Source organism: Stegodyphus dumicola, chromosome 1 (genome assembly GCF_044657685.1).
Source record: "Stegodyphus dumicola isolate Sdum_Otavi_A_Nest chromosome 1, ASM4465768v1".
In the NCBI taxonomy this organism is placed as follows: Eukaryota; Metazoa; Arthropoda; class Arachnida; order Araneae; family Eresidae; genus Stegodyphus; species Stegodyphus dumicola.
In genome coordinates, this window is record NC_140768.1 from 265,011,978 (window position 1) to 265,032,251 (window position 20,274).

The following is a 20,274-nucleotide window of genomic DNA, read 5'->3' on the forward strand; positions in this document are numbered from 1 at the left end:
AATTCGCCTCCCCCTTGAATTATCTTTTATAAAAATAATTTAGACCTTACAGATACTCAAATTGAAAATTATGACATCAAGCATATTTATCATTTGAAGATTTTAGAAGAATTATGTGAGAATTTTTTGTATTTGATGTAATTGTGTAGCATAAGTATGTCCTGTCTAAGTATTCTATTTGTTGACAGGAACATTTGTATCGTTTAAACTGTTCTGATGACAGGAAATTTGAAAATTTTCTTGCTCGTGTTTGGTGCATGCTGAAGCGCTATCAAGTATGTACATTTTCCTACTACATTTCATTCTGTTTTACTGTGTATATATAAAAAATAGTATATGTATATATATATATGAAATTTTTAAAATTTTAAGAATTTTTTTTTTTTTTTTTCCTGCAGGCATTTTCTGGTATCAGTCATAACGAGGGCCATGGAATTCAAGGTTCATTGTCTGTGGCTGTGTTTGATTGTTTGCATAAACATTTTGGTGTATCATTTGAATGTTTTGCTTCACCTTTGAATTGTTACTTCAGACAATACTGTTCTGCTTTCCCTGACACAGACAGCTACTTTGGTTCTCGAGGGTAATTTTTTTAAAAATTTTTTTTATTTATATGTTAAGAACATATTGTTTATACTTTTGAATAATTGTTGAGGGATTCATTTAGTTTTTGGAGGCCAAAACGTGGAGAAAATAAAATTATAGTTTACTGAAATTTTCAGCAAGGTCAGGAAATTTTAGTGAAGAGAGTATGCTGAATATTACTAGTATCAGCACCTTGTAAATATTGAACATCCTTGCAATTTGCTATAAATTATTAAATGTGATAAATATGTGTAAACCTTATTATTATACAGGATGGTGTTTAATCTTTTCAGCAAAGCTTCTAAAAATCTGTTTTTAATGCTATTGAAAAATATGTTGTTTCCATGCCAGCTGAATTAAGCTAGTAACAGAATCATGGGCTGGGATAGGTATTAAGTGATTTTTGTTTCTTAAGTTTTGAATTAATCATTCAAAAAGAAGCATCATAGCAAGTACAGAATCTCTTTGAGAGCTATGCTGCAAGATAGCTGCCTGTATCTGGGGAAAAAAAAAAAAAAACACTGACTTAAGTATTATGCAATTTTTTTATCAATGTTTTACCAATAAAAGCAAGATCAAGATATCTTCTTTGCTATATAAAAAGGCTGAATATAATTTTGCTCATCTTTTTTTTTTTTTTTTTTTTTTTTGGAACCAAAGATTTGCTGTTCATGCATTAGCTCATTTGGTTTTTTAATGAACAAAGTTAAAGATGCTTTTTTTAGAAGGGTGTTTTTGCTTTTATAAAAAAGGCTTAATATAATTTTATTCATGTCATCGTTTGACTGGAACTATTGCCTTTTCCGAATTTTCTAAGATAGGAAAACTGCACAATGTAACAAATCGGGGAAGGACTGTATAACTTTCTTCCCTTCATTCTGAGGTTGTATTAAGACAAAATGCCCTAAGTGCAACAGTCCAGCTGAAAGTAAGGAATCATCTTGGTTCAGAAACATCCAGCTGAATTCCTACACATGAACTCAAGTTACTGTCTTCAAATTAAAGATAAATGGAATTTGGGAAATTGCATGTACTGATAGTGGAGCAAGTCATTCCACTGCAGTGAAATTTTATACAAACTTTTGATAGAACAAGGAGTGAACTTTCATAAGATGAATATGACAATGATTCTTGAAAATGGAAATCAGTCTAATATAGAAGTTTATACTACCACTGTAAATACTGATCTAGAAATAACAATTTTCAAAGCTAATAGGAGCAGGATCAGGAAGCTGGGATTGTTCTAAACTTCAAGGATCACAAATGGTAATTTAATTACAAACCATGTGTGACATATGATTTTGCTGAGGAAGCTAATTTTGTACATCTTGAAAATGCATATATGACTGCTAATGTCAACATGTGTCTTTTACATGAAGAAGGAAGTATTTTAACTGAAAATAAAAGGGAAAAACTCGCTGCTGTATTGGTGAAGTATAAAAGTGTATTCCAAGAGGGGGTCAATATAGATATTGGGAATAATCTTCTGGTTTCAGTATCCCGTATTGGATGTCTCCAGCCAAGAAGGATATTTTAAAGAAGGAGCTTGATGAACTGGAAAAGGAAATAATAGAAGAATGTGAATTTCCATATCCTGTGCCTGTTGTTCTTGTGCCCAAACCAAATAGAACGTCCAACTTTGTGTTGCTTACCGAGGGTTAATGCAGTTACAATGCCAGACTCATATCCATTACCTAGGGATGAATCAGGTACTGCATGCTGCTAAACATATAAATGATAACCACAGATTTACGGTCTGGGTACCATCATGTTAGCGTGTATCTTACAGACAGACAAAACAGCAATAGTTTGGTCTTTTGTAACTTTCCATTTTGTTTGTATGCCCTTTGGACTGAAAACTGCTCTGGCCACTTTTCAGAAATGAATCGACTTCCAAAACGGCTTGAAAGATATGCTCATTCTCTCTTACGTAGATAATATTATAATACTATTAAAGACTTTCGAAAAACCTATAGCTAATCTAGAAGCAATTTTTGAGAGGCTGCTGACATTTAAACTTCTGCAAATCGCAAGAAATGTAGTTTTGCTTGCAGTGAAGTATCTTGGTCACTGGATTACTGGTGAAAGAGTAAAAAATGATCAGGGGGGGGGAAATCCTCTGCTACACAGAAGATGCTTGGCTCCAAGAAATGTCAAGTGCAGTCTTTCTAACAGACCTGTTCCTGGTATAGAAGATTCATACCGATGTTTTCAGAAATAGCTAAACTTTTAAGTAATCTAACTAAGAACATAAGCTGGACATGGAGACCATTGAAAAAAAAAATATTTCCAGATATAACGACTTCTCATTAGCCCTCCCACAAAGCAAAATGATTCAACAAAGCCTTACGTTATTAGGATGAATGCTTATAACTGTGCTTTGGGTGCTGTGCTATTACAAGGAAAAGGTTCAGAGAAACATCCATTAGAATATGCTGGCTGTTTGTTCTCATCAACCAAATGAAATTCCTCTACAACAGAAAGAGAAGCACTTGCTGTTATATGGGCTTTGAATAAATTCCGAGGCTTATATTGATGGTTAAGAGATTACTGTGGCATCTGATCACCAACTGTTGAAATGAATTTTAAGCTTAAAGTCACCTATGGATAGACTTGCTAGTTGGGCTATGCATTACAGTTTTATAATTTGAATATGGAATACATCCCTGAAAGAGCTAATTTTGTAGCCGATGTGTTGTCACATCCTGTGTGCAACTGTGAAAGAGAATCACATGAAATTCATAATAACCATTGATATGCAACGCAGATGTGCAGCAGAAATCTATGGAGAGCAGCTGAAGGATACAATTCAAAAGTAAAGTAAAAGAGGAAAACTTTTCTAATTGGACTATGCAAGGTTATAGAATGAATCAAGGAGTTTTCTATCTCCATTCTCCAGACTGAATCGAAATAAGCTGAACTGATAGTACTAATACATAAGTGAGAAATAATTCTTGAGCAGTATGATGATGCTCTTATAGCAAAAGATTGTGGTGCTGAAGGGACATACTACAGAATTTCCCAAAGGTTTTATTTCACAGGAATGTACAGATACATTGCAGATTATATAAAAAGCTGTGATGAGTGCAACCATTACAAATCTTCAAAATTGAAACCATTCAGGTTGCTCCAAATACCAGTATATGACCAATGCTTTGAAACACTTGCTATTGATTATTTGGGAAAAAAATGAATTTTTATTGTTGAAAATTTCAATGCGAAATGATTAGAGCTTTTCCTTTTACTCCCTGCTACTGCAAAGGAATGTGCATTTGTATTAATTGAAGACATTTTCTTAAAATATGAATTGCCTCAAAAACTAATCAATGATAATGAAACTTAATTTGTTAGTGCTGTCATACAACAAGTATGGTTTCTTCTTAACATTGACCAAGTGTTTATTCCAGTGTATCACCTTCAAGCAATCCCCATAGTGTGAAAAAAGCAAGGATTTGGAACCTAAATTGGCCAATGCTTGTGGGCAATAAACAATTACCTTGAGCAAAAATTTTTTGAAAATTCATTTTGCAGTTAAATACTCATGAATTTGAACCACCGGCTGGACTGCCACATTCCTCCAGTTGGGAAGAGATCTGTGCCAGATGATGTTGCACATGATCTTAGGTAAATTATTACCAGTTGTAATTTGGTGGCAGAATTATCCCATATTTGAAAAGATTTGCCATTACATTCAAATAGGTAAATTAACTGGTTGAAAAAGAGATGTTAGTTTGCTGGTAAAGGGCAAAGACATGAATGCCAATTTAAACCTGGAGATCAAGTTTGGATTTTCAAGCACTCTGTAAATAAATTTGTTGAACAAAAAACATCTAAATTTATACCTCGTCAAAATGGCCTCTGTGTTATTCTGACTCAACACTCACCAACTGCATTTAATGTTTCAAACCTAAGTGAAGCAGATACTCCCTTAGATGTAAATCATTCCTTAAGACTTTGCCTTGACAAATCACCTCTTCAACCTTTTCACAGAAGAGGATAATCCCAGGAAGCCTACTGCTGTTTCCTTGTCTGGATAATATTGAGCCAGAGGAGGATTTTGTGATAAGAATGTAAACTTCCTTTCTTTATAATAGACATTCAACAAATGATCTTTAAAATATTTACTGTTAAATACAACATAAAAGGAACTACAAAAATGCATTACAGCTTGAGGTGGATTACATAATGTTCTTCTATGGCACTTCTTGAAGAGGAGTGTGCATTCATCTTTCTTGCTGTCTGCCAATGGCAGCACAGTCCGAATTCAAACCTTGGGGGGAGGGTAGTGCAAAGTCTTTTCTCTGAATTCAGCCTCAGAATGAAGGAATAAAAGTTATTTAGTTCCCCCACCCCCCCCAGGGAGAAATTTGCGTTCTTGGGTTGGAGTTTTCCATTTAAAAAAAAAAAAAAGATTTTACTTAATTATTCGAAGGTGCACTCTGACACACAGTAAGATGATCCGGTCACTGAAGTTATCAGGATGTTTAATTTCATGGTGTAATTAAAAGATTAGAACCAGTTTAAGTCCCCTCTATAGCCCCCCCCCAAAAAATTAATTTTTTTTGGTATCATATTTGTATCATATTTCATAGTAAAGTTATTAATCACTGATTTTATTGTAGCTTTTATGTGTGCTGCTGGTTTACTCTGTATGCAATATGCATTATACCCATGGCTTCAACACTATGACTTGATGTATGAAAATACCACATTATAAATGATGTAATAAATTATTAGTTGCTGTAAAAAGAAGTAGCAGTTTTTCCCCCTTTTTTAATAATGTCTCTGTTTTTTGAAAGTAGATTCTTTATACAAAATTCAGTTTTGCTTTATTTATCATATTCATATGTGTCTTGGCTTTACTGTATTCCCTCACATATTTTCTCCCCTCTGAATCATCTCCCCTCCTAGCTTTTTAGCACAAGGGAAGTTATAAAAATATTCACATAATTTTTTCCTTCCTCAGTATGTTCAGAGAATAAGCTTCTTGAAATTTTAAAATGGATTCATCTACACAGTGATTGTTTTCATTGTACTGACAAAGATAAACCCGTACAAGCTACCTGCAAAAGATATGGTGAAGTTTTCCCTTCTAATTATTGAACTTCATGTCAGCTTAATACAAGAACAGACAAATCACAGCAAAGCAAACACAAACTGACATTCAGTCTACGATTTTGCTAAGTCTGCTGCACATTGAAAAGATGATTATTTATGGATAATTTGAGGCCTAAGGAATAACAGAGACAACAATAAGAATGGTTGAGATTGAAGTTACAGGGAAGTAGGAATGAAGATACTAGATATTGTATTGTTATATATTCTCGTTGGAATGTAAGGAAAAAGTATTGTGATAGTTACCAGTAAGTTACCCATGAGTACTTTTCATTTTTAATGTTCTTTAACTGAGTCTTTCAGAAATTAAATTATTCTCCAAATTTTCCCCTCTCTTATTGAAAAAAAAAAAGGAGGAAAATAGGCAAGGAAATATACTAAAAGTCAGAATTCTGGATTTAAATTATAGTTCTTTCAATCTTCTACTTTTAGACAAATAAACAGTCCCTTGAAGTAATTTATGAACAGTTTCTACAAAAAGATTCCTATGCTTTTTGAACCTTTTTGAAGTCAGGAAACACTAAACTCTGACTTTTCTTTTATTTTTCTGAGAACACTGATAATGCATCATGAGCTTAGTTTGTCAGTCAGTGTGAGAATGTATTCATTATTTCTTTCCATAGTTATACTGATAGCATTAAAGTTAGTAAGAATATCAGCAAAATATGCCAAATCATTGCACCAATTATATCAGTTTTTGTTTTTCTGCTTTGAAAAATTAGTAATTTATTTCTTAATTGCAACACTTTATTAACTTTTCCAAGTAATAGCCGCCCTATTTCTTGAAATATTCTATTTGGATTGATCGTTTTTGCCAAGTTCTTAAAGTCATAAATCCTTTGACCTTTACCAGAGCCAGATTTAGGCCCTAAGGTATTTGAGATATGGGGCCCTTTTTAAGTCTGTTTTAATATATTTTAATATTATTTATACTGTATTTTAATTTGGGGGGGGAGGCGAAGAGCTATAGCTTGTGTAACTTACGTAAATCTGGCCCTGATCTTTACCATCATAAATTTACTTCATTATTATAAATACTGATACATTTATTCCATGACAATTTTAATGTATTAAAATATGACATTATTGCATCATATAAGTTTTGGCTTGTTGTAGTCCCTAAAAGTTCTTGGCAGCATAATTGTTTTTATTATTTTCTGTTTATAAGTAAATCATGCAAAGCTTAAGAGCTATGCATTGCCACTTATATCAGTTGATCATCTTCTTCTAATACAAAAGGCATATTAACAAGTCCACCTGAAAGAAAATTCTGTTTGCTTGATGGAAGTGTACAACACTGTTAACTTGAAGCTCTGAGTTGATCCTGTACCATTCAGCCCTTCTATACTCCCTTTTTTTTACCATCCATTTGCTCTTGAGCCCCTTTTTTTATTTGTTTTTACATTCTCCATTATGTTTTTTTATGTTACAACAAAGATGATATGGATTGATGTAAATGCAAGTGAATCAGCAAGGAAAGTGAGACTTATTGATACTGTGCATTTGTTGAACACATCTGCAACACATCAGTGAATCTGCAACAAATGCTGAGATGAGGAATGTGCTGAAAGTATTAGCATTAGATGAACAGCATTGATCAAATAATTTCCAGAAAAATTGTGAACATAAACTGTTCAAAAATAAACTTTTGCATAACTGCTATAGAGACAACCAACTATTGATGATTTTTTCCTAATTAAAAAGCAGTAAAAATCAGCATTTATATGTTTCTAGTCATATTTATTTCAAATTTATTTAAATTCTGTTGATATACTGAAAGATAATTTTCTTATCGCTTAATGTTATCAGAATAGTCATGGAATGATCGTATTAAGCAGTGCCTACTGTATACAAATCTTGTATAGACTTAGTGGGGGGAAAATGTTTTGAAAAGTTCTCTCATAGCTGAGTTAGGTAGGAAAAAATATCCTCTTAAGATTGAAATTACCTGATATGAAAGCAGTTAAAATTTCTGGAGACCATCTAATAATATTGTTTAAAATAATTATGCATATTAAATTTCTGAATGAATATTTCTACCATTCATTTAGAACCATTGTCTTCTTAAGTGTGACAGTTTCTCTCTGGAGCAGATTTTCTATATTGCATTTATATCAGAACCCACCTACTCTTAAAAGGTCTTTAGTGAAATGAAGAATACCTTACTAATTCAACTTAATAATTTCTAATAAATGCAGTGGGCTAAAGAACTTTCTTTGTAGAGGGCTGCTTTAAAAATTTGAATTTCATGTATTTTTACTGGAAAGTGTCCCTGACCAAATTATCATAGTAAGAAAGTTATATAGAAAGAAAAGTTTCATTTTTGATATTGGGTCTGTGATTAATCTTGCTTGAGATATTGAAATGATCAGTAGATGAATGCTTTTAGAAAATTCATTATGCAAATATTGTAAAAAAAAAAAACACTTTGCCTTGATACTTTTTGAAAACTGTATCTTATATTAATGAATACTATAATTCTATAATGTATTACTTTTTTTGTTTTGCTTTGTTTAATACTTTAAAAAATCATATTTATTTTTTAGACCGATTCTGAGTTTTTATCCAGTTAGTGGATCATTTGAAGCCAATCCACCTTATTGTGAAGAGCTGTTAGAAGCATCTTTTTTACATTTTGAGGTAAGCTTTGCTTTTGCTAAGTAAATTTTTTGCCAAATTTTCTATTTAATTTTGATTAATTTTTAATTGTAAATTATGCAGTTTAGCATATCTGTGTTCATAGAAATGAGGCTGTTATGGGCATATATTGGGTGAATCAGAAATACAGGTAGGCATTAGATTGTTTTATGGATTGACCATATAATGGCTAAATCAGGTGAGATGGAGCTATCAGAAAGGAGTGTCTTCAAATTGAAAAGCAGTGAACAACAGTGCTAGTCAAATTCACTTTTTGCCTCAACACTACTTGCCATTTCAAATGCTTTAACAATCCTTACTGATATTGCTACATCAGTAAGCAGTTTTTTTCTACTCAGTTGATAGTAACAATGCTAATTTAAAATGCATCTTCTGACTTGCAGCCTCACAGTTGTTTTGATATGCAGTTGTTCATTAAAAAAGCAGTCATTTTCTCAAATTTTCCTCACAGTTGACTGTAACAATGCTGCATTAAAATAACACCTCTCCAGTCTCATGGCCTTACAATTATTATGTTATACATTTGTTAGCGATGTAGCTGTAACTTGTTCAATGCCATCTGGCGAAATGGTGTAAGCTGGATATGAGTGTCATTTCATAGGCGACTAGATTTCCTTTTCTATTAGAGTTATGAATGACTGAGATGCACAGTTGTAAAATCATGCAAATATGGAGTACATTTTAAAGTGCTTGCAAAAACTATCAAAATAGACTTTTTATTGTTAAATTGCTATCTTTGTTTCTACCACATCTACTAATGAATGGGACACCGAATGGTTCGCCTTCCACCACCAAATCATTCAAATATGGTGCTCAAATATTGATACTAAATAGATAAATACTAAATTGATAAATAGCCAAAATAGGTTTTTGACAGTGAACGTTTTTGCAGTTGACTGAAATTTTATCACTGCATTTGGTATTCATCTAGTCAGGAGAGCAAAATAGCATTTGTACTTCTAAATGACAACTAGATCTTCATTTTTAATGAAATGAATGAGACTTGGTACATTTGCTTTCTAAAAAAGCATGCAAATGTGGAGCTGGTTCTACTTTCTGGCACAGAAATAATAGAAATTTCTAGTTATTTACAGAGTAATTCAGCTACCTAACTGTAAAAGTTCAGCTCCGGTTGCAGTAGGGAATGTAAAATAAATAAATCAGTAAAAAATGGAAGGAAAGAAAGAAATATAAAGATAAGACTTCAATAAAACAACTTCAAAAGACCTTTGATAAGCAATAGCAAAGTTGGCCTGTCTAAATGAAGAAACAAAGTTGCTCAGCAACACAGTCAAGTTTCCCTCATAGACGTGTCACTTGACAGCATTTTGTGTAGTCAGGGTGATTTTTGTTATTTAAGGCTGCTATCACACGTCGGTTTGTTTCGGAAGAACAACTGTTTGGAACAATTTTTCTGTTTTGTCACGACAGCCAATCATCATAGATCGCTTTGGCATTAACACAGGGGAAACTGGTTCCTTATTACAAACAACCTGATAGCTGATTGATTGAAAATGAACAACCTGCAATTTTTTTGGAAAGGAAGGAAAAAGTCGCACGTCTTTCTTTCAATAGTAAATCAGGTAGAAAAATCATCCAAAACAGTTGTTCATGTGAAACAATTGCCATGTGATATGGGCCTAAGTTGCTCAGAGCTACTGCATGAATCTCAATAGTAAAAGCAGATTATGTGTTTTGTGTTTATGCAGTAGGAGACTTTTATTGGTGTAATAACAAACCTGATATTTTTCAGTTTTCAATACCTTCATTTTTTAGAATTTAATTAAAAAAATAATAAGTTGTAATATGCTTCATAGCAGACAAAATGTAACAGTGATTAAAAATGCAAAATAAGAAAAGTAAATAAAATTGTAAATAAAAAAAAAAAAAAAAAAAAAAAATTAATGAAGCAGGAAAAGGAAGCAATTATTTTTGAAATGTCATGTATATTTGTATATTTTATCATTCATTTACATAAAAAAAGAAAAATAAGTTGATTATTTCATATATAACATAAAATATAACAAGCATTGCTGATAATTAAATTTATAATAGAATGTACATTTTAAGTATACGAAAGAGGAAAAAAGAAATCGTATCACTTTATAAATGTATTTTCTTATAGATGTCTCCCATTAAATTCAAATAATGTATATCATCCGCTGAGTTGCCAACTCTCCCGATTTTTCACCATTCTCCCGCCAATCCAATTTTCAGCAGATTTCTCCCGACTTTTTCTTAGTCTTAAAATTTCTCACGATTTTTCTGTGTCTTGGCTTGGCTTAATATTTCGTTATTTGCACACACACACACACACACAAAGATTTTGGGCATTACTTAGTTTTTCTCTAGATTACATATAAAAGAAAACCGAAGTCCTTTCATCAGTGAAAAATTATGGCGCGCTTATGCTTTGTGAGCGAGATCATTTGTGTTCATAATCATTGTATTTCACTTCTCCAATCAGCATCGAGCGACACAGCATGTCATCTAGCATTTATTAGCCAATGAGCACTAATCAAGATCAAGGCTGTTATTTTGCATAATCATCAAGGCTGCGTAATACTGAAATAGAAAAAAATTTTGAAACATGTATGTAGATGCTGGTTATCTTTAAAGAAATGAATTCTCGATCAATGAAACTTACTTCTTGCATTTTTTAAAGAAGTAAATGCTCTATTGAAAGTTATAAAATACCTAAAGTAAATGGAGATGTAGTTACTACTTCAACTGTTAAAAATAAATTTGATAAAAATAAAGTAATTTCTGCACCAGTCAGGTATTGGCAGTTCTCAAAATAATGCAGTAGACTCCTGATTATCCGCACCTGCCGCACAAAGGTTTTTTTTTTTTTTTTTTTTTTTTTTAACAAGCGTAAAGGAAATGAAAAACGTTAAATTTGCTAACATCTTGCTTATTTATGGCAAAAATATCCCAGGCTTGCTGATATGGTGAAAACAGTTCCGGGTGGTGAGAATGTCGATGCTGAAAACATCAACAAGGTATTGGAGTGTGATGTCAACGCACCTGGCTTCGAACGGATGACGAAATTGTGAAGAAAGCAAAGGGAGAGACCGATAATGAAGGACAGCAAAGTGAAGGCGGAGACGAGCCCACTGTGCAGATGCAGAAGACTCACAAAGCGGCTTTGCAATAAGTCGCAGGACTGCGGAGCTATTTGGAAGAACAAGACGATGCGGAGTTAGCCGAGAAACTTATGCTATGAAAAATGCAATCTCGGATCAAGTGAAAATGCTTCCAAAACAAGAAGCAAACACATATGACTGATTTCTCCAAAAAGGTGTAGTTTTACAGTTATGCTTTTGTAATTAAATAATACATTACAGTATTAAAACAGTACATATGTATTAATTTTTCTGTGTATCCTTGACGCGTCTCGTAACCACAAAGCACTTTTCTGTTTTCATTAACAAAATGCATTTTAGGTTAGTTTTGAGTGATATACTAAAATATTAAGCGTTAGTTAAACATTTCCTGCTGTTTATTTTATGTTTTATTGTACATAAAACAATTTTTAAAATGACTGTTTTCTCTTTTGCAATACCCGTTTTTAGCTTTTTTCGGATTATCCGCAATTTTTGTTATCCGTGGTGGCTGCGCCATCCAATTCCGCGGATAATTGGTAGTGTACTGTATTACAAAATATAAGTGTAAAGCTGATACAGATTTCTTTGAAAATAAAAAGAATTCCTCAACAAGGGAAACATTTCCGATTACTGTAAGTATATCTTTTGAAAAACGAATATTTGTGTTTTTGTCTTCAGACTTTAATAAAGCTTTTTGCTTTTTTGTACCATTCATTTTGCCATCATTCGATGTTCTTAACACAGTTCTAGAAAGTAGAATGCCTTTAATTCAGGTTTTACAATCAATGATTTATGATATCTTTAAAGACATTTTATCAAAGATTGTAAAACCAGTCATTCTTTTGTCATCTAATTCTATATATGATGTGATTTATGGTGTAATAGAAAATTAGAAGAAAGATGAAGATTTGATAATAGAGACTGCAACTAAAAAATAGTGGAAGAACTTACAGAGGAAGACACAAATAAGTTTTATATCCATGTTAGAAGTTACTTCTGCCGAGCATGTGATTACATACTACATAAATTTCCAGTGGAATTGTAAAGTATAGTGAACTATTTAGAATAATGTTGGCCATTCTGATAATTCCCCATAGTAATGCAGAGTGCGAGAGGATTTTCAGTGCTGTTGCGAAAACTAAGACTAAATTTAAATCTAACATTAGCAATGACACATAAGAAAAACTTTCATTAGCAAGAGCAGGCCTATGTGGCAATTCTTATGAAGGAAATTATGAAATTTCTCTCTTAATGAAAGCAAAATATGCCACTTTTCATAGCATTTGTACAAAAAACGATTAAAGTATTATTTTTTTGTTAAAAGTTGCAAATAATATATATATATATATATATTTTTTTTTTTACAAGTAGTTTTACAATAGTTTTTTTACAAGTTTTTTACAAGTAAGTATTTTTGTACTATTTATATTAAAGAAGTAACTAAACTTTCAGATATTAATTAGTAATTATTTAAAATTAATTCATTATTAAAAAATATATTTTTCTCATTTTAAAGAGATTTCATTTCTCATTTATTCTCATTTTTCTCATTTCTCAAGGATGAAAAGTGCTTTTCATCCTTGAGAAAAATCTCTTGATTTCTTAAAAAAATCTCCTGATTTTTGAGTGCCGTAGTTTGGTAAGTTTTCATCTGCTTTGACTGCTCTGATTGGCTTAGTAGTTTAGAACAGCATATATACAAAATCGCCATCGGATGAAATGCTGTCAGGGAACATGTCTACATAAACTCTATTGTGTCACTGAATAGTTTTGTCTCCTTGTGTAAGAGGATATAAAAGAATAAGGAAATAAGAACTTGTCAAAAGAAAGTAACTGGATGTAAACTTGCTAAAAAAAAAAAAAAAGAATGGTAAAATGGTTACATTGCTTTAAAAGTAACTGGAGTGATGTCCATAATGGCCTAGTTTATATATATATATCTCATAATAAAAGGAAATCAAAAAACGGAACACTGTAGATGCGTGATTAGACCCATATTGAAGAAGATTTTGATTGTGTAGTATGCTAGTAAGGCTAACTTGGTAGTATCTAAAGAACTTGGCAGTTGAGGCAGTTTTAATTCCATTTTTATTTGCAACTGATATTTGTGGCCACAATCACTTGGCGCTCTAGTCGTGCCTTTCACAGAAGATTTACATTTTTGATATTGTTGAGATAGAAAGCAAGCCAGCGAAATTACATCTTAGCACAGTAGAGAGCAAAAGCTGAAGTGTGTAGTTATGAAAGATGGAGACACAGCGAAGAGAAAAGTTTTGGTTTACAATGGCAGTTACAGTTCTTAATTATTACATCATCAGAGCTGCGCTGGCCATAGAGTGATCTAGAAATGACGCAATGCAGAGAAGTTATTACGATTTTAGAATAGAGAGGAAGAATTAATGTTTATAGTTATATTATAATTTTGATTCATATATTTTTATCTTGCATATATATATATATATATATATATATATGCTATTCATGCCATTACGGAATAAATTTTGTTTAACCCCACAAGTGATATGACAGCCTTTATCTGGTCATGATAATTTTGTCACTTCATATATATATATACTCATAATTTAAATAGATTTATGTTTCTCACGTTATGATAAAACGTACCAGGAGCCATCAAATTTTGAATAATGTAATCATATACTGAAAATGAACACTTGAAAGCCCAAATTTGGAATTTGTTTTATTATCAATTTTATATTCTATAACACAATTTTTGATTAACAAACATAACAATTTCAAAGCAAGCAATGGCAACACTGTATGGAAAGAACATTTTTATCTCCAGCGCGCGAGACTGTGTATTGGAAATTATAAAGATATGCTCATTTAAAAATTATTTTGTGATATTGCTGTTGAATTGAATTTTATGATTTAAGTGTGAAGAACATGATATTTAATAAATATATGTGACACACAAAACATTAAAAACAAAAACGTTATGGCATAACATAAAATTTGAAAGCTTTCAGATTTTGTTTTTTCCATTGTTTTGGTTGTGATAGAAAGAAATTGTAATGCATATTCAGTTTTCTAAATCTTAAAAATTAATGAATAATGGGTAAACATCAGATTGATGTTTTATAAGTTTGCAGAAAAGTTATATTGTGCATGTAAAATTTTCAGTATTTGAACTTGTCATGATCTCTTTCTTCTACAGAGGTATATTGTAGTCTCTGTAGAAGAAATGTATGCAGTAACAGCAGCTTAGTCAACATAATTTGCGTTTGCAGATAGTTCAGGCATGTTTCGAATTAGCCCACGCAGAAGCATTTCTGACACTTGCTGTTTCCTATCAAAGAAGTTTTGTTTAAGTTCATATTTCCATACAGTTGAAGCTCTCAAAAATAATGTAATGGCCAATCTATCACAGGTGCAGTCAGATTTTCTTAGAAGCATTCTTCTAATACTTCTAGGAAAGCCAGGAGTGCTGATCAAATGTATATGTTCTAGTGGATGTAACACTGACTAAATGATAATTTTGAATTTTGTATATTAACACAATTTGTTTAATCATTTTCTGAAACTGTTTGAAGCATAAGCATTTTTACTTTAGAAATTTTATGTTAAAAATAATATAGTAAGATCAAATTCTTGCTCTTCTAGCTTTAAATGTAAAATCTGCAAAATTCTACCTTTAAAGATAGAAGATCTACATTTAAAGCTAGAAAAATCTGCTGTATAATTGTTATATTTTTATTCTCTTTGTTTAGAAATTATTATCCAGCTCTCAAGAACCACTTTCTTTTATTGTCTTCATACCAGAATGCAGAGATCCTGTGCCATCTTTCCTTTCTAAAATAGAAGCTAGCAGGTAAGATTAACTGACTGGGATTTTTTATGTATTTTAATATCTTCTAATCTATTTTCCTTAAGCTTATTACAAGCTAATCAGCATGACTTCAGTGCCTACAGGATCTTGGTCCAAGCATTTGATCATAGAGGAAAAGTGTAGTGTGAAACAAAACTGTAATCTCTTTATTCAATTTATAATATTAACAAAAGTTTAATACTTGATAAATATGCACAATAATTTTTGGGTGAATCTGTATGATTTGGATAGAAAAGCAAATATCAGAGCTATTTTATTTATGTATTTGATTGCTGAAAAGAATCTTCAGAAGAAAATTTTGTAGATGTACTTCATTCATTGGATATATTGTTTGCTATTAAAATATAAATTTCAATAATTTAAGAATACTTTTTTATGTGTATATGTGTAGCATAATATATTAAATGAATTTTATGATGTAAAATTATTTTCCAAGGCATAATATCATCCAAATTGGTAATCCTCATCAACATAAGACATAATTTCTTGTATAAAACTTTTCTCTCTCTCTCTCTTTTTTTTTTTTTTTTTTTTTTTTTTTTTTTGTATGTGTGTGTGTGTGTGTTCTTATTTCCCTTTTATTTTTTTGTAGTCATCTAATTTATTAGTTTTAGTTAATTATCTTAATTTTAATCGCTACTCCTCAACACAGCTCATACCCTGAAATTGTTTTTCCCCCATACACCCCCTTTTTATTTGAATAGATGCCCCTAATATTACTTATGTCAACTTTCAGTGTTCTTAGATGAACTATTTTTGATTCTACAGAAGAGAGGCTTTGCACAAATTCATATATTAACTATATAACTATTGGTTATAGAAAATAACACCTTATAATGTTTTAGCTTTTTGTTTTAGCTTTTTGCATTTTAATCTGTATACTTATTTTAGAAAGGAAGTACAAAATTTGACTGTTAAGGTGATTTGAACTACAGTGGTGTGCAAAAATTAAGGACGAAGTTGAAAAATTAGCATATCAGCTGAACGAAGAGGCAGAGCGGACAGAAAGACCAATCGGGAGATTAAGTAAGGTGATGTATGGTAACACATGCGCAGATATGCAGGTAGACGTAATAGGGGAGTGTCTGAGTAGTATAAAGCATGTTGTCGGTGTAAGATCAGTATTTCTGGCAAAGAGATTGCACGCCGTATAGCAGTTAAAATCACACCGAGTTGCTGCCTCAGCGAGAAATGGCGAATAATCAATCTGTTAGACGACATCTGGATGCTTTTACCCGAGGTCGAATCATTGGGAAGTTGGAGGAAGGCCACAGTGTGACAAGTGTGGCTGTGGAGTTCGGAATTGCTCACAGCATCGTTTCATGACTTTGGAGACAATTTCAAACTACAGGAACAGCTATCCGGGGTTTTAGTAGGGGTCGTCCACAAGGAACCACACCCGCAGATGACCGGTATATTGCCTTACAGGCCAGAAGAAACAGGCGGCAGACAGCAGGAGAAATCGCTAGACACACGACACAGGCGACTGGACGACCGATATCACGTTTTACCATGGCCAGAAGACTGCACGGTGGTGGTCTGTTTGCACGACTCCCTGTACGGTGTGTAACTCTAACGCCTGCCCATCGGAGAAGATGTTCTCTGTGGTGCCGGGAATACCGGAATTGGAGAGACAATGAATGGGGACGAGTACTCTATACAGATGAGAGCAGATTCTGTCTGAGTAGCGATTCTCATCGCATACTCATCTGGAGAGAGCGGGAAAGCCACAATCATCCCTTGAACATCATTGAAAGGGACAGGTATGGAGGTGGCGGTGTTCTTGTTTGGGGAGGCATCATGCTTGGTGGTCGTACATCTTCGACGCAGGTTCAGTCAACGGGACCCGTTATTGTAACGAGATTCTTCTTCCATATGTGCGTCTTTTTAGAGGCGCTGTGGGTCTGCAGTTCCTTTTCATGGACGACAATGCACCATGTCATCGCACAGTAGCTGCCGAACAGCTCTTAGAGAGTGAGGATATTGAATGTATGGATTGGTCGGCACGATCTCCGGATCTCAATCCCATCGAGCATGTATGGGATTTTCTAGGCAGACGCTTGGCAGCTCGTACCTTACCACCAGTAACAATTCCGGAGCTTCGATTGGCGCTGCAAGACGAATGGGCAGCAATGCCTCAACAACTCATTGACACCCTCATTCTCAGCATGGGCAGACGCTGTGAAACCTGCCTAGCAGTCAGGGGAGATCATATCCCCTATTAAAGACCAGTCACATTGCGCTCCATGCTACTTTTTCAATAAAGCTTCTTTTTATCCCTCTGATTTCTCTTTTAGTAAGTGTTGCTTACATTACTCATGTCCTTACGTATTGGGGATCTTACGGTATTAAATGTGTTGATTTGGAAAGCTTTTGTACAAAGTTATATTGAAAAAAACCGTCTCGTCCTTAATTTTTGCACACCAGTGTAATATAGGCCAGTATTTTCTTAAAAATGTCATTCACATTTTGTATTTGGAGATTAATAATGTAGGAATTTTTATATGTAATGAATATGGTAGATGTGCTGAAACTAATTAAAATATCTAAGTTAATTTTAAATTTAAGGAATTTAGTTTGATCTCTGTGATAGATTAGTTGGTAAAACATTTGCCGTGTAGTTGTATGTTATAAGTGATTAAAATAGATCTTATTGTTATTAGGTTTAAGAGGAAACAACTTTTAATTCCTGCATATGATCATGAATATCGTCATGGATTTCAACATGTTATTCCAAAGTAAGTAATATCAATTTAGAATTTTTTTTTTTAAATTTATGTTTTAAAGTTTTTTAAAATAATTGTTACATTTACAAGGAAATACGGCAAAATTTATTCTTATAAGAAATTTCAGGAACTTGAAACAGTGCAATACAGAAATATAAGTGATAAAAGACATCTCTGAAGGCTGATATGGGACTTATGTGCAAGCCACATCAAAGTTTTGAATTTTACTATTCATTCTGTTTAATGTGATTCATTTTAAGTTTTAAATGTTTTTAAAATAAATATCTTCTTTATAATTAAGATACAATAACACGCCAAGCAAATTATAATTTAGAAGTCAAACAACAAAAATCAGCGTTGTATTTTCAAATTTCACAGGACTAGTTTCAATGGTTTTTATCGAAACATCATCCTCAGCTGCAAAATCACAAATGAACAAGATAAGATAAGAAAGTCTGGAAGGAGATAAGCTACTGGCGCCATCTGTTGATGAAACCAGAACTAAAACATAATTTCTTCAAAGGTTAAAGGCAAAGATGGATTGGAATTAGGGTTGTTAACTAGAACAGAAAGACTTTTTTGAATCTGAAATGCCTCTACAAAATCCAGTTCACCAATGGAAGAAGTTTCTTGAATAATTTTGGCAGCAAAAAAATTGAAAGTGTGATTTTCGGACCAACAATGTTGGGCAACAGAAGACTTCTGTGTTTCCTTTTTCCTAACATATGCCTCATGTTCCTTAATGCAAAATTTTAAGGCTGTCTTAGTTTGGTTAATGTAAATTAAGGCACGCTGGCAAGGAATCCTGTAAATACCCCAGGAATTCATATCTGGAATGGGGTCCTTGAGTATGGAACTCGAAATTTTATTGATGGGAGAATAAACGACCCGAAAGTTACTGCAAAATACCTGCAACTTTATAGCTAATTGATGGAAAGAAGGGAATGACAACAGAATTTTTATAATCTCCTAAAACAGGAGTGTGCCTTTATGTGTGTTGAGATGAGAATTTTTTAACTGCTTGATTAATAATGTTGGGTGAAAAGCCCCTGTCAATAGCTATTGCTTTTAAATAATTTAGTTTTACATCAAGGGATAGTTTGGAGAAGCAAACTTGAAGAGCACGGAAAACATAGGAATAAAATGAAGCTTACTTTTGTTTAGTTGGATGACATGATTTGAAGTGTGGTGGAAAGCAAACCAATGTGAAGGTTTATGGTAAACCGTAGTACTGAAGTTGGATGTGTTACGTGTGACCAGAATATAGAGAAACAGAAGAAAATTGCAAGTCTAAAGTTCAAAAGTGAACTGAATAGCAGGATCACTGTTGAAAGAACTTTTTTAAAATTATCTTTATTACCTTCAAACAGGGTAAAAGTATCGTCTACATAGCGGAACCAAACCGGGAAATTTAAAGTTTCAAACCATTTTGATTAAAAATAATGCATATAGATATCAACCAGGAGGGGACTGAGGGGCTTCCCATCGCTTATCCCTCAGTTTGCTTCTAATATTTATTTTGGAAAACAAAATGCATTTGTTTCAAACAGAGTGAGAGAAATTAGCTCATTAATTTCTATGCAGGAAAAATGAAATTCGCGAATTCTGGTTTCTAGACATCTTAATGCACCTTCCACTGGAACACTGGTGAATAATGATTTTACATCAAAAGAAACCATAAGTAAATTTCTAGGAGAAATGTTATTAACCTTTTTTACAAACTCTGTTGAATTTTTTATGGTGTAAGCGTTATTGTCTAATAGAGTTGAAAATCTAGAAACTAAATATTTAGCTAATGGATACGAGGCAGTACCCAAATTTGATACAGTAGGGTGGAAAGGAATACAGTCAAAAGTCTTTAATCCGGACTCGTTGGGACTTCGGTGATTCCGAATTATCGATTTTTCCGGATTATAGATCATCAGTTTAAATCTGGTAAGATGGCATGCAGAAATTATAAAATTAAAAATATGAAACCGTAATTTATAAAATAATGAGCAATTATGATCTAAAGGGTATCAAAATTTACAAAAAAAAAAAAAAGCTTAATATTTATTTGTTTACTTTATTAAACATTTCTTTCAACGCGCGCATGCGTAAAGTATACATTATGCATAGCCGAAATTAGAAAATTGCAACCAGAAAACTATTTGATTTGTATTCGTGATATTTATAATGACGAGGAATTTGATTTAAATCATATCAAAGACGAAGTACATCGAGATGAAATACTACA

The 20,274-nt window shown here is 32.6% G+C and overlaps 1 protein-coding gene across 1 annotated transcript in view; it reads left to right on the forward strand.

Moving 5' to 3' along the window:
• The window catches only part of Pcif1 (Phosphorylated CTD-interacting factor 1), a 105,657-nt gene that overhangs the window by 74,923 nt on the left and 10,460 nt on the right, over window positions 1–20,274 (forward strand). Inside the window, exons 12-16 of the mRNA XM_035376525.2 lie at window positions 189–275; window positions 399–583; window positions 8,247–8,340; window positions 15,194–15,294; window positions 17,976–18,050. Of these exons, the coding sequence (XP_035232416.1) occupies window positions 189–275; window positions 399–583; window positions 8,247–8,340; window positions 15,194–15,294; window positions 17,976–18,050 (542 nt within the window). The remainder of the gene's footprint in view (window positions 1–188; window positions 276–398; window positions 584–8,246; window positions 8,341–15,193; window positions 15,295–17,975; window positions 18,051–20,274) is intronic.